This window comes from Raphanus sativus, chromosome 6 (assembly GCF_000801105.2).
Source record: "Raphanus sativus cultivar WK10039 chromosome 6, ASM80110v3, whole genome shotgun sequence".
Taxonomy (NCBI): Eukaryota; Viridiplantae; Streptophyta; class Magnoliopsida; order Brassicales; family Brassicaceae; genus Raphanus; species Raphanus sativus.
In genome coordinates, this window is record NC_079516.1 from 3,264,221 (window position 1) to 3,277,849 (window position 13,629).

A 13,629-nucleotide genomic window follows, 5' to 3' on the forward strand; every position below is an offset into this window, starting at 1 on the left:
ATATAATTTAACCACTTTTGCAAGTGCATTTAATTTAACTCGAAATCGTTATTTTCACTTTAGCAAAAAAATAAATAAGTTTATATACAGTATATATATAGGATTAGCTGCATGAATTGAAAAGAACCACACATAAATGAAATTTTATTTCTTTAAGTCAACGCATTTAAAATCATTTTATCGTAAACGGCGTCGTATTTCAAAGATTCCCCTTTGCAAAAAGAAAACTGGACCAAATAAAACCCAGAAAGGTCGAATCGAATCGAATCTATCGGAGTTGAAGAAGCGATCGCATCGATGGCGGAAGGCGGCGGCGATGATCCCCAGCGAGTGAAGAAGATAGCGGCGGCAGCATACGACTACGATAACGACGCTCGGTGGACGGATTACTGGTCGAATATCCTGATCCCTCCTCACATGGCTTCTCGCCCCGAGGTTGTCGACCACTACAAGCGCAAATTCTACCAACGCTACATGGTCCCTAGTTTCACCTTCTTCCCCTCTTTTGAATTTTAGTTTTAACTTCTTCTTCACACTCTCTGATCTCGAGCTTGATTTGGAGATTTTTTGCGAACTTTTGAGATATTATAGGTTTAACCATTTTGAAGTTTAGATGTTAAAAATCTTTGCTTTTTGTTGTTGTTAGGATCCTGATCTTGTTGTGGAGCCTATGTCCTCGAATTCATCTGCAAGACCATCTGCTACTCCTGCAACTGCTACTAATGCAAATGAACAACAAGCTCGTTCACGGAACTCTGGTGAACATTTGAATTTAGTTTATCCTTATATATGAGATGATGACCTTTCTTCTTACTCACTGAACTCTGTATGCATCAGGATCGGTTCCTCGTAGTACTGCGCCGTCTGCTACGACTGGTGCAAGCCCAAGTTCAGTGCGCTGGGATCAGCAGACTATTCACTTCTCTGTCAATGCTTGGGTAAATATAATGCTTCCCCTATTGATGTTTCTTGTTCTCTTCAGTGGTTCACATTAAAAATATTTTATCCTGAGTGTGCTTTTCACTTCACCTTCTTCTCTGTACCTTCTTTTTAAAATCAAAAGTCTAGATTTTTCGTATATTTAGTTCTTGAAAAGGACATTTATTAGATGTTGTATGGTGCACTGTCGTCGGTCTTTTTTGTTTTCATGTCTTGATGTGCTTGTTATAGTCAGATATGAAGATGAACTACTGAAGACAAATGCGTTTAGTCTGGCATACTTCACCTTACTATTTTTTTCCGGTGTTTAGTCTAGTCTCTTAATCTATTTCATCTTTTGCAGGTTTTCGTTATTGCTGTGCTGGCAGTGTTACCTCTAGTTCCAAAGAACCTCTCTAGTAGGGCTTATCGTCTATCTTTCATGGGAACTGCGTGCTCCTCTCTATATTCCTTGTACTCTCTTTACGGGGTAATAAGCTATGTGATCTCCCTTTTTCTACCCTCTAGGATCCTCTATTCAGTGTTGAATTTTCCTTTTGGTAAGCCGATTTTTGTTTATCTGCAGAGGCCAAGGGCATGGAATATGCAAGGGATGCAAGTTTATTTTCAGTCAATTGTGGGAGCAAAGGATTTCATCTATTTCATCTACTGCCTTACATTTGTCACTTCACATCTCTGTCTCAAGTGTAAGAGTTGATTTGAGTTTTCCTTTTGCTGTGAATTCCTTCACATTTCAAACAGTCTAATGAAAGTTTATTTGTCGCAGTTGCTTTGATTCCCATCTTGTGTCGAGCACTTGAACAAGTAGCCAAGTTCTTGAGACGTAACTTCACTCGCTCCACCATATACAGGTAGTTTACATCCATCTGATTAGAATGTTTGATTTTTGTAGTACTCGTTTTCATTTGTGGATTCTTTTCATTTGTCCAGAGAGACTTGTATTTGATTTTTGTAGTACTCGTTTTCATTGTGGATTCTTAATGTGCTCGACTCTTTTCTCCTGTGTCCTGTTTTGTAATGGTTATCAGGAAGTACTTGGAAGACCCTTGTGTTTGGGTGGAGTCAAACACAACTACCCTCAACATCCTCTCATCGCAAGCTGAGATAGCCATTGGCTTCCTTCTGATTATCTCTCTGCTCTCGTACGCTCTTTCTTCCTTTCAGAAGCGATAATTAGTTATTGTCAAAAAATTGTTTAGAACCCTTCGAAATGAGTTGAGTTCATAATTGAATCTTATGAGTTTATTTCCTCGTTTTCACTTATCTGATCAAAACTGTCATTTTACTCACTGCAGATGGCAACGCAACTTTATACAGACATTCATGTACTGGCAGGTACGTCTTTTCAAATGTTTTGTCTTGCTCTACTTTTGGTTCCAGTCATCATTTCGCTCTATTAGCTCAACATCTCCAAGTAGAATTCTTTATTGAAACTTGACCAACTGGACATATGATAATTGATTATAGGAGGAACCACCATTTTAATCAAACACCTTTTTTCTGTTGTTGCTCTTTTTCTTTGAGACGAAGTGTTACATGGGTTAAAGTGCATTAGGTCAGTATTGTGAAGTGCGTTTTTACTTTTCATGTTGAAAATCATGTGTTGTGCCATAAGAAACTGTCAAGTTCATAACTCTTCATGAAGAAAGATAGACCTAGTTTCCAGGACTGTTGGTTGGATCTTGAGAGTCGTTCTCATGAATAAAGTAATAAACCTGAGGTTTTGTTTTCTATAATGGCAGCTATTGAAGCTGATGTATCAAGCACCGGTGACAGCAGGATACCACCAGAGCAATTGGAGCAAAATAGGGAGGACGGTGAATCCGATGATCCAACGTTACGCTCCCTTCTTGAATACTCCGGTGACTGCCGTTCAGAGATGGTGGTTCAGGTGAAGAACAAACAGATTGCAGAGTTGACTTTTGAAACCCTTAAAAGAAACTAAAGTTTTAGCTTTCATGTTCAACAGTCCTCTTTACCTGTTTCAGCTTTCAGCGTAAAGTAGATTCTTCTTCTCTTTGTACCTCTCTATGGGTTATGAAATATTACTGTGTTGCTACGAAAGATTTTGGCTTTCAATTTGGTTACCATTTCACGTGTAGACATTTGATCCTTTCCCTTTTGCGGTGCATAAATGTAACAATAAAGAAGAAACTCGAAACTCGAAGAGAAGTAAGCACAAAGTACAAACAAAACCATGATGAAGATTAGCATCAACTGAGTTATATAAATACAGACAGGCTTCTAACATCCTTACCCAAAGGAAAAACATAAAGCCGATAAAAAGATGGTAGCAACCTAAACTTAACAAGGCATCATAGTATTCTCAGGTCTAGTTGAGAAGTAACTCTAAGCTTACGACAATAGTTAATGATGTTACCATGTCAGACTAACTCACACTCCCTTTTCCCTTAGCTTGTTTCTGCTCTGCAATATGGTGGTGAACTCTCAAAGATTTGCTTCTCATATCCTCTATCATCTTCTCTGTCTTATCCACTATCCGTTTTCGCAGGTGTACTTTCATGTATTCAAACCAGTCTCCTAGTGTCATCTTCTCTAAATCTATCTTCTCTAAATCTACCATTCCCTGCTCAGCCTTTTCTTCTTCGTCACACCCACCATCTGATGTCTCAACTCCACCCTCCTCGACCTTACTGTCTTTTTCCTCTTGTAAGTTCTCTGTCTCTCCATCTTCTCTAACACCACAGTCCAGGTCCTCTTCTCCTACTACTGCGCCCTTCCTTGACTCATTATCCACCTCCTCTACCCTCTCATCTTCTTTATCACTTGTTTCACTGCTCCCTTTCTCATCTCCAACATCCTCATTTCTACCTCCCATCTCTTCTACAACACCCTCTGGCACCTTCTGCTCAACTGTCTTCTTCTTTGCACGGCTTTTCCGGGCTTGGTTCAAGACAATCTCCAGCTCCTGAAAAGAATCTCCACCAATCTCTTTCTTCGCCGTGCTCCTGGTAGCCCTCGAAGAAGGTCTTCTCTTCTCCTCCATAACATCATCCTCACACTTCACATCCCGGATCTGCCTGCTCCTCCTTGTCACTCTCTCCACTCCCTTTGGTGTATCCTCAACCTCCAACTTTACTGAATTCAAACTCAAACCCTGGACATCCTCAGCATTCTTATTATTATCTCTCCGAGCCCTAATTTTTCCCCCTTTCTCCACCGGAACAGCTTCTTCTTCTTCACTCGTAATAGCTACTTTCTTTTCGTTCTTCGGAGGCCTACCCCTGCGCTTTGGTTTCTCCTGAACCGAGTCTATCGGAACCGGATCCGGATCCGAAACAGGAAAGCGCCTGTTATTCCTTCTCGGCCTCGGGGGAAGCTTACGCTCCTCCTCCTCCTCCTCCTCCTCCACCACCTGAGCATCAGTCTCGAAGTTCACCACAATGGAAGTATACTCACCGAGCTTAATCACGTCTCCGTGGCGGAGATTGACGGGAGTATCTGGATCGAGAGTCTCCGAGTTCAGTATTGTGCCGTTGGAAGATCCGAGGTCGTGGATTATCCAGTTCTCGGAGTCGGAGACGATTCGGAGGTGTTTGGTGGAGACTCCGGCGTCTTTGACGGCGATTTCGTTGCCGCGAACGACTCGACCGATGCGGATAGTGGATCCGGGCTTGTACTGAAGAGATTCGCCATCTTTTGGACCTTTGACGAACGAGAGCTTCAGCAGTGGCGGAGCCATCGTGTTTTTGAGTGAAGCGTCTCTGAGAAGAGGCAATTTGAAAATGTTCGGATTGTCAACATCTAACGAAACGACGATGCTGAAATGCGGATTGATAGATAGCTCATATTGGGCCATTAATGGGCTTCGTGGTGAAAAAAGTCATTTAATGTATATTAGTAGAATATATATTTGATTTTGCTTATAATAAATCTTTAAAGACAACGTTTTTCGAAGTTTGATTTTGCTTGTTTTACTCTTTATCTAAAGACGACACCAATTTTGTAATACACAGGTTAATGAAATAGTAAAAACAGTCCACAAAACTGGGCCGTCTCTGCGTATTCCATCTGGACACGGTCTTCATCAGCTGTGGTCAGTGTTCCGTTACGGACCGACCAGTTGTAATCTCCATAAACAAATGGTGTGCATGAACAAACACAATTGGTGGCGCAGTCACACAATCTGGCAGCTGTGGATTCACCAGACAACAATTTGTATGAATATATGGAATCATAACAAAATTTTATAGCAACTACAAGTGCAAGACAAAAGTAGTCTGTAACACTAAATAAACCACAAGTTATACTGTGTTTAGTATTTGCTTTGTTTCTGTTTTCTAACGCACAAAGCATTATTCAAAAGACGTACCTCATATCTGGGTATCAATTTATATGATAGCAAGACCAGTTTTCAGGTAATCCAGGCAAGAGAAAGGAAGACGAAGAATTTTGTCTACTTCTAAGGAAGACTTCATGAGACTGGTCTTGATTTTGTCTCTATGTCTTCCATTTGAAATCATGCCTCTGCTCACCACCAGAGACACATTACATAGCCATGGAACTTCACATGCAAAAACCAATCCATTCCTCTCATTCTCCTCCATCAAACCCTTTTTATAGGCTTTACCGACTTTGGTAACATACTTTCCCGCTGTTAAACCTTCTTCTGAGATGTCTGCACCAGAGTGAAGGTTCACCACCAGAGTTCCATGCTCATGGTGAAGTCTTTGGCTCAGAGCTTTCATGAAGAGAGAATTGGGATCCCACAGAGTATGTGGAAAAATGTCAGCTCCATCATAAGCATCCATGAAGATCATGTCATAAGTAGAACTATTATTATTTTGGTTATTGAGAATGAATTCCTTAGCTTCCGACTGGTAGAGGAAGAGTCTCTCATGGATACCTCGCCACATCACTTGGTCAATAATGTGAGGAGTTGGTAACGCACGTTTTCCGGTTGATGTCATGACAGAGAATGCAGGGAAGCCCATAGATCGAACCGACTCTGATATAACTACTGGGTCGATCTCAACTATGTCAACAACAGCACCTAGAAGAAGACATGATCAAAACATAAATCAAACAAAAGAAGTAGAGATGCAAAGTATATATATATATGAGGTACAATGAAAAATATCCTTACCAAGAATATGATTAGCTAAAAACAAGGGTAAGCTTCCTCCACCGTGACCAACGCATAATATGCGCATTTGTTTCTTCCCAATAGCTGCACTCGTCATATCATATTTTGAAGCTGTAAGAGAAGTCAATCCCACTGAAACCATGCTCTTCAAATCTGTCAACAGCAAAGAAAAAAAAACTTAAACAAGCGGTAATACAGATAATAACTAAGCCCTTAATCAAGGCTTGTTTAATCAACTCCTTTCTTTTACTATTTGGTTTCACATTTGAACTGTTCCAAGTCAAGGAATAATGCAGAGACAGTTTATTGAATGGGAAACAGGAGATACCATCTAACATGGTAAGTGGCGGTAATAACTAATAACTAAGAACCTACTAGACTAGAAAGAGGGTTTAATATATATATATTACATGGAACAGCAAGGCAATGAGGCTGTTGCATGTAGAAAATGGAAGTGGGTTGCAAAGATGTAGAAGCAGCCATGACTTTGACAGTGCTTTGACGAGTATCATCGTTGAAGCGAAGTGATCTCCATTGATAACCAAGTATCTTGTACTTGTCTCCGTCGTCTCTTCTTCCCATTATCTCCTTATACCTCTTCTCTAGCCATCTTTCAGTTTCTACCCATGATTCTCTACTCTACATCATAAATACAACAGACAAGCATTGGTAATCTTTCTTTTAATACATATATAAAAAGAAGTGTTGAATTACTCACAGGGAGAGAACAAGGGTGGGAGACCACAGAAACGACGCCGTTCCCTTTGCTAGAAGAAGATTGTGAAACGGTGTGACCTCCTTCCCACCATTCCCGCGAGTTGAACCAGTCTCCTTCGTCCTTCACGCCGCAGAGATGCCGTTGATAGGACTCGACGACGCTGCTCAACCGCCGCGTTAACGATAAACGTCGAATCGACGAGCTCATCTCTAACAAATCTCAAATTGTCTGAGGAGGGAACAAGAGAGAGAATCTTCAGGCAGGCGGCATCTTTGGTGTGTGAAGTGAAGACAGAGACGACGACGTCGTTTCTGCCTTGCGCTAACACGTTGTCGTTTTATTCTCACTCGCTGGCTTTTTTTAAAGAGACACGACAAGCCCAAGTTGTAACACGTTGGGCTGAAATGTTGTGTTTTTACCAGATTTTTCCCCATTTTACATTCCACTAGATCATAGATCATGATCCGCTCGACCGAGCGGGAGTCAATTTTTTTTTTATCTTTGTTTTTACTAAGGGGGATGTATTCAATTTAGTATTTGATGTGATTTGATTTTTAATGGAATTTTAGATGATTTTAATAAGTTGCAGAGATTTAGATGATTTTTGTTAAACTACTCTAGAATATCACCTAAAACAATGAAATTTGAGTTTTATTTTTTTTAACTAAGAAACTCCACCCAAACACCTTAAAATCACCTCAAAACTTTAAAATCCCACAACTTAAAATATTTTCAATAACAGTGGATTTCAGAGTACTTTACGAAATGTCAAGTTCAATAACAGTGGATTTTAAATGAGTTTTTAAAATTCATGTTTGAATAACAGTGGATTTGTCATTTTAATACAAATCACCTGAAACTCTCAGTTGAATACACCCCCCTAAATGTTATACATGATCGCAATGTGTATTAATATAAAATTTTGATAAATAACAATGTGTACTAATGTATTTAAATAAGCACAATGTATTTAATTACTAAATTTGATTTTTAAAATTTATGATAACGAGTACTTTTCAACATTGGAATTTAGATACTGCTCAACAGCTGCTAAATGATGAAGATTTTCAGCTTATGCTCACGATCTACCTTCCTCAAACTAAGATTGAAGATACTCTGGTTTGGCCTTTGGAGGCTTCTGGAAATTACACTGTTAAAAGTGGATATAAACGAGAAATGATGGAGTTGGGTCGACAGTTACCAGATTTACTTCCTCCAAGGGGAGACCCAGTGTTGAAAACAAAAATTTGGAAGCTTCCTATTATTCCAAAACTGAAACACTTTCTCTGGCGTATTCTTACTTTGGCTTTGGGAACAAACACAAGGTTAAATACAAGGGGTATGTCATTGGATTGCCTCTGTTCTCGCTGTTCTGATGCTCCTGAAACAGTAAATCACCTTTTCTTCTTGTGTCCCATTTCGGTTCAAACCTGGCGCTCGAATCAAGTCACTTTAGGCTTCTCGGCAAGGTTTACTGATGATTTGGAAAATAATATGGAGTATCTCCTACAACTACAATCTTCATCAACGTTAACTATGGAACAGAAGTTAACCCCTTTCTGGTTGCTTTGGAAGATATGGAAATCCAGAAATAATCTTATTTTTAAAAATAAGATCATTAATCCCCAACGTGATGGAGAGTATGTGACTGTAGAAGTTCGAGATTGGTTAGAAAAAACAGCTCAGGTTAGTTCTAACCCACGGCAGATCCCTCTAAGTCCAAGATGGTATCCTCCAATGATCCCTTATTACAAATGCAACTTTGATGCTGCATATAATCCACAAACTTTCCATGCTTCTGCTGGCTGGGTTATTCGAGATTGTTATGGAGTAGTACATTACTGGGCAATGGCTTTCTTAGGCTCTGCTCAATCACCACTTGAAGCAGAGAGTAAGGCTTTGTTGGCAGCTATTCAATGTGCCTTTGCCTTGGGGTATAAGAATATGATTTTTGAAGGTGATTGTCTGGTTTTAATCAATTCTCTCACTACTGGGAAAGGAGATTTTAGTATTGCCATGATTTGTAATGACATCAGACATTGGGGGCGCAAGCTTGGATTGCTTCAGTTCGCAAAGGTTCCAAGAGAGGCAAATGTGGTGGCTCATATGTTAGCTACACGTTGTGATCCTACTGTGTTATTTACATCATCCTCTACTTTCATTCCACATTGGCTTACCAATGTGATTTGTAACGATTACATGAGATGTGCTTAATAAAGTTACTTTTGTCGGAAAAAAAAAAAAATTTATGATAACGTAAAGTAGATTTTTCTATATTATTTAAAATATATAGTGCTATATATTTTGTATTTTCAACATTTATCATACAAAACTTACATTGGGGTATTATTTATATGAAAATATGTGTAACATAATATATTATATATTATATAAACATATGCGCACCTGCACAGATTTTATTTTTTAAAACGTATTCTATATTGTTTAGTTTTATGTAGTATCGAGTTTGTATAATTCAATTTTTTGTTTAAAGAACAATATCAAAAACTGTCTTTCGTATGTAAAAATAACATTTTTCAAGCGCGAGTTGTGTCTTTTTATTGTAACACAAAATTTTATATAAAACTTATGTTTTTTTGTACATTACGAAATTTAATTTTTTAAAATAATTATTACGTAATTTCAAAGTGAATTTTATCTCTGAGGTCTAATATATTTGGTGTGTAATGGTTCAAAGCATTTTCGATGTATATTATATTTCAGTTTGGTTTGTTTTTAGTATTATTGTATAAATATAATACTATACAATATTAATATATTCTATACAATATATGAAGCTATGTGTTATTTGTTTTAGAAAGTAGATTAGGCCCAACATAGTTATAAAAATAGTCATATCTTTATATATGTGTCTATGATTTATCTACCTAATGTTATTCGTACCAATAAAATCAATATGGCCAATGAAAGTATACTGATCAATTTAAAATGAATTGTATGGGGTAATTATAGAACGATTAATATTTTTAGTATTCTTAGTATATATCTTATTTAAATCGACATGTAATAAATGTAAAAGTCATATATGGAATATGGACAAAAAGAAGAACTGTATTTAAGGAAATACATCAATGCAAAGTTAGACTATGGTACGTATTATATATAAAGAATAAGACATTTAATTTAAATATATGAGGTCCATCTTTAAAAATCTACCTAGAAAAAGTTGTAATGTTCCTGTTTTAATAAGATAGATTATAAAAAGAAACACTTGTAAAAGAAAAAGAATGTTCTCTCCAATAAATTCCACATTCACCACCAAACAAATGCTTTCAAATCACTCAGCCTTCAAATCTGAGTTTATACACACAAGTCAATACCCCTAATAAGTGAATAATTATGAGGGAACATTTTAAAACTATGGAACATGAGTTTTCTTAATCTTAGGCAGACAAAATATGAAAGACACAACAAAGAGAGACGTAATAGTTTTGGAGGAAGCTTTTGCTGTGAAGTGTGAAGTGTTACAATAACAAAAATAAGAACAGAACTATAACAGAAAGAACAAGTAAAATACTTTGTAACCCCTATATATAGAAGATAAACGTATCAGTTAAAGAATGCTCTGAATGTCTGAAACATATCGATTCGAGGTTACCTCTTATCAATATTTTTCAGTTCTTCGGGTTTGTTTTTTCTGTCCATCTCTGTATCTCTCTCTAGAGACCAAAATTGCACATCTGCACAAACTCCATTTCGTTATCCACGTATTTAGTCCAGAGAGACTTGTATTGGTTCATAGCAATGTCTAGCCATGGTTTCATGTTCCCATTGTAATGGATCACTGCTGCCTTCTTGATCTCATCCATGCTCACTCCCGGGTTGTAGCCTAACCCAAGCACATGCCAGGACTTGTCCAGTGATTTCGTCTTTGAATAGAATGTCATCAGTCCCGGAGGCAGAGTGCCCAATTCCCAGAGACTTCTGTCTTCATTCTGCTCAGAGATAAAAACAGAGTCAAGGTACTAAGTAAGCCTTGACAAAAAAAAAAGGTACTAAGTAAGCATCATACATTATATCACTGACCACGATGAACTTACCAAGTTCTGCCAGTAATGATATTGATCGGTGCATTTCTCGCGTCTCCAAGCGTTGAGATCAAATATATTCATCCCAAAGGCCCAAGCACAAGCATTGGGGTTAAACCTCTCTTTGATTAGAGGGTGAGTGAAATTCAGGTACTGACCATACCGATGAAAAGAGCCAAAGCATGTCTCAACAGCTCCATTCACCTTTCCATCCAAGTTGATTTTCCATAACCCAGTCACGTCTTTCTGCACCACAACATCGTCGTCCAAGAACAGGATCTTGTTCAGCTTCGGATACATCTCCGGCAAGTAAAACCTGAGATGGTTCAGCATGGAGAGATACTTGGGGTTCTTGAACTTGATGTTAGTCGCGTTCTCCGCCCGGTTCTCAAAGTAGAACTTGTGCAACTTGGCAGACTCCAGCTGCTTCAAGACCGGCGCATAAGAAGAGTTCAAGAACTTGAACTCCTCCACAGATTTAATCTCAATATGAGCACCACGGTCCAAAGGACGCATCTTAAACCACACCTTCATGGCTGCAAGATTCATCCGATCGGTCACCACATGAAAAACATGCTTCCACGGCTCCTCAGCGTTCATCACAACCGATCTCACCACAACCGACACAGCAATCACATTATCAGAGAAAATCGCGTAGTGATAAAGACTCGGATCCTCAACAGCCGAATCAAACGGAGCGTCCTTATACTTGTCAGGATTATTGATCCTCTCCCCAACAAGCCTCATAGCCAAACAGTTAAGACTCTTGGGGACCGACTTAGCCGAGATCAAGCTCGCAACGGCGCCGTTCTTCTTCGCCTTCGCCAACTGTTCCTGAACAGCGAAGATCGTATCCTTCAGCTTCTGGATCTTGAGCTGCGTATCGTAACTCTCTTTGGACTCGACGATCATCATCCTCGCCGTCTTCACCCTATCTTTCACCTCTTTCTCAAGCACCCTGAACGCATCCTCCTCGAGAGCGTTGCCGTTGTTTTCAGGTTTCAAACCAGGTTTGGACTGCAGATCGGAGAAGTTGATCGCCAGATCTTCGAATAGCTTGAGCTGCTTCGAGGCGTCGAGCTTGAGCTTCCTAGCGTAAGCGGCGTATGCGTTCACAAGCGTGAGATGATCAGTGGCTTGCTTGTGTATGAGATCTAACCTAGTTTTCAGTGGATCCGATTGTAAAGCCAGAAACGTCCTCCCTAAACTACTCGTCAATGTCTAAAACCACAGAAAACAAAAACGAGTCAATCAGAGTTGTAAATCATTCTAAATTTGGATCGAATCAGAGAATTGAGAGGAGGGCGTACGTGATCGTGAGGAGGGTGGTGGTGGCGAGAGGAGTTGAGGAAGACGGAGAAGGTGGCGAGGAAGAGGAATGAGAACAAGGCGGATATGAAGATCCGGTACGTGAAGAAGCTCCGAAGTCCGGATCCGACTCCGTCACGGCCTCCACGGAAGGCCACTGCCATTTGCTACTGATTACACTTTCACCTACACCAGTCAGTTAAGGATATTTCCAGATCGAGGGATTGGATTGGAATCGTCGGTGAGCTTCTTTGCTTGGAGATGAGTGAGTTAACAACCTCTGGAGAGTGACGGAACATTTATTAGTGAAGAAAACACGCTAATGTATTAAAAAAAAAATCACTAATTTTAAGTGCTGAGTTAACAGACAAATAAAGATAATGTAATGCAGAGGAAGTGACTGTGATTTTTGATTAGTGACGAGTGAAATAGAAAGGGAAGACCCCCGCGTCGGTGAGTGCGATTCGTTGACAAAGCTAAACCATTCACACCTATTATTTCGGTTATTTTATTCTTGGATTCACAACTATTTTCTCCCACTTATAGTATATGGGCTTTATTAGTGATATGTATATGGAAAGGTTCTAAATGTAATTAGACTAAACCTAGACCTCCTCTGTATCATATAAATATTGTAATCATCCTACGCTAATAAGACAACAGAACATTCTAAACTTATATGGTATCAGAGCCGTCCGATACCTAGACCTATTTTTTTTTTTTCTCTTCTTCTCTTTCACGCCATCAAGCTTCAAGCTTTCTTCTTCAATGGCTTCTCCCGCCCAATCCGCTGAGACCATCAATATCTCAGACACGCCAGTTCTTCTCAATGTGAACATGGCCAATGTGACAAAACTCACCGCTTCCAACTACATCATGTGGAGCAGACAAGTGCAAGCACTTCTCGACGGCTACAATCTCGCGGGCCATCTCGACGGATCCGATGTCGTCCCTACTCCCACCCTAACCACTGATGGTGTTATCAGTGCAAATCCAGACTACGTGTTATGGAAACGCCAAGACAGACTGCTGTACAGCTCGCTTCTAGGTGCTGTCTCAGTCTCTGTTCAGCCGCTACTCTCGTCAGCCACCACCGCTGCAGAGATCTGGAGTATCCTCTCCTCCACCTACGCCAAGCCAAGTAGGGGTCACATTCAGCAACTCCGGCAACAGATCAAGCACTGGAGCAAAGGAACTAAGACAATCGATGAGTATATGCAAGGTCTTACGACTCGTTTCGACCAACTTGCGCTCCTTGGAAAGACACTTGATCATGAAGATCAACTTGAAGCGGTCTTAGATGGTCTTCCTGAGGAATACAAAACTGTGTCTGATCAACTTGAAGGTCGCGATGTCTCTCCGTCCTTGACTGAGGTCCATGAAAAGCTCATTAACTATGAAGCTAAACTGCAACACTCTGTTGCTGCGACGCCAAGCAATGCTCCGGTTACTGCCAATGCTGTTAACTATCGTGGTCATAACAGGAACAACTACCGCAACACTCCGCA

The 13,629-nt window shown here is 39.7% G+C and overlaps 4 protein-coding genes across 5 annotated transcripts; 1 reads left to right on the forward strand and 3 right to left on the reverse strand.

The window, feature by feature from the left end:
- The first annotated feature begins 221 nt into the window (after positions 1 to 221).
- On the forward strand, positions 222 to 3,059 carry LOC108813573 (uncharacterized). The gene is made up of 9 exons (XM_018586159.2): positions 222 to 477; positions 647 to 758; positions 838 to 938; positions 1,283 to 1,408; positions 1,505 to 1,625; positions 1,706 to 1,790; positions 1,968 to 2,081; positions 2,235 to 2,274; positions 2,682 to 3,059. Exons 1-9 carry the CDS (start codon positions 298 to 300, stop codon positions 2,832 to 2,834), a joined length of 1,032 nt encoding a protein of 343 aa, XP_018441661.1. The 5' UTR covers positions 222 to 297; the 3' UTR covers positions 2,835 to 3,059.
- A 64-nt stretch (positions 3,060 to 3,123) lies between these two features.
- On the reverse strand, positions 3,124 to 4,686 carry LOC108813572 (FHA domain-containing protein At4g14490-like). Its single transcript, XM_056989729.1, has one exon. It carries the CDS (start codon positions 4,640 to 4,642, stop codon positions 3,329 to 3,331), a length of 1,314 nt encoding a protein of 437 aa, XP_056845709.1. The 5' UTR covers positions 4,643 to 4,686; the 3' UTR covers positions 3,124 to 3,328.
- A 146-nt stretch (positions 4,687 to 4,832) lies between these two features.
- Positions 4,833 to 7,185, reverse strand: LOC108812819 (uncharacterized). 2 transcript variants are annotated; one of them, XM_056988232.1, is made up of 5 exons: positions 6,765 to 7,079; positions 6,457 to 6,685; positions 6,047 to 6,199; positions 5,273 to 5,953; positions 4,833 to 5,093 (listed from the first exon to the last, which is right to left on the reverse strand). In XM_056988232.1, the coding sequence occupies exons 1-4, from the start codon at positions 6,969 to 6,971 to the stop codon at positions 5,292 to 5,294; spliced, it is 1,251 nt and encodes a 416-aa protein (XP_056844212.1). In that variant the 5' UTR covers positions 6,972 to 7,079; the 3' UTR covers positions 4,833 to 5,093; positions 5,273 to 5,291. The 2 variants fall into 2 exon arrangements, with proteins under 2 accessions (XP_056844212.1, XP_056844213.1); XM_056988233.1 differs by lacking the exon at positions 4,833 to 5,093 and having other exon boundaries at positions 5,130 to 5,953; positions 6,765 to 7,185.
- Positions 7,186 to 10,036: 2,851 nt separating this feature from the next.
- LOC108812818 (probable galacturonosyltransferase 9) lies at positions 10,037 to 12,479 on the reverse strand. Its single transcript, XM_018585186.2, has 3 exons — positions 12,124 to 12,479; positions 10,826 to 12,034; positions 10,037 to 10,720 (listed from the first exon to the last, which is right to left on the reverse strand). Exons 1-3 carry the CDS (start codon positions 12,283 to 12,285, stop codon positions 10,445 to 10,447), a joined length of 1,647 nt encoding a protein of 548 aa, XP_018440688.1. The 5' UTR covers positions 12,286 to 12,479; the 3' UTR covers positions 10,037 to 10,444.
- Positions 12,480 to 13,629: the final 1,150 nt, after the last annotated feature.

What these genes read in the sequence shown, in the direction of transcription:
- LOC108813573 (XM_018586159.2), top strand. Translation starts at nt 298, where the DNA reads ATGGCGGAAGGCGGCGGCGATGATCCCCAGCGAGTGAAGAAGATAGCG. An exon ending in AGCTCGTTCACGGAACTCTG is followed by an intron (nt 759 to 837) that starts GTGAACATTTGA and finishes TGTATGCATCAG; the next exon opens with GATCGGTTCCTCGTAGTACT. An exon ending in CCTTGTACTCTCTTTACGGG is followed by an intron (nt 1,409 to 1,504) that starts GTAATAAGCTAT and finishes GTTTATCTGCAG; the next exon opens with AGGCCAAGGGCATGGAATAT.
- LOC108813572 (XM_056989729.1), bottom strand. Translation starts at nt 4,642, where the DNA reads ATGGCTCCGCCACTGCTGAAGCTCTCGTTCGTCAAAGGTCCAAAAGAT.
- LOC108812819 (XM_056988232.1), bottom strand. Translation starts at nt 6,971, where the DNA reads ATGAGCTCGTCGATTCGACGTTTATCGTTAACGCGGCGGTTGAGCAGC. An exon ending in CCCACCCTTGTTCTCTCCCT is followed by an intron (nt 6,686 to 6,764) that starts GTGAGTAATTCA and finishes TTTATGATGTAG; the next exon opens with AGTAGAGAATCATGGGTAGA. An exon ending in TCATTGCCTTGCTGTTCCAT is followed by an intron (nt 6,200 to 6,456) that starts GTAATATATATA and finishes TGCTGTTGACAG; the next exon opens with ATTTGAAGAGCATGGTTTCA.
- LOC108812818 (XM_018585186.2), bottom strand. Translation starts at nt 12,285, where the DNA reads ATGGCAGTGGCCTTCCGTGGAGGCCGTGACGGAGTCGGATCCGGACTT. An exon ending in ACCACCCTCCTCACGATCAC is followed by an intron (nt 12,035 to 12,123) that starts GTACGCCCTCCT and finishes CTGTGGTTTTAG; the next exon opens with ACATTGACGAGTAGTTTAGG. An exon ending in ATCATTACTGGCAGAACTTG is followed by an intron (nt 10,721 to 10,825) that starts GTAAGTTCATCG and finishes ATCTCTGAGCAG; the next exon opens with AATGAAGACAGAAGTCTCTG.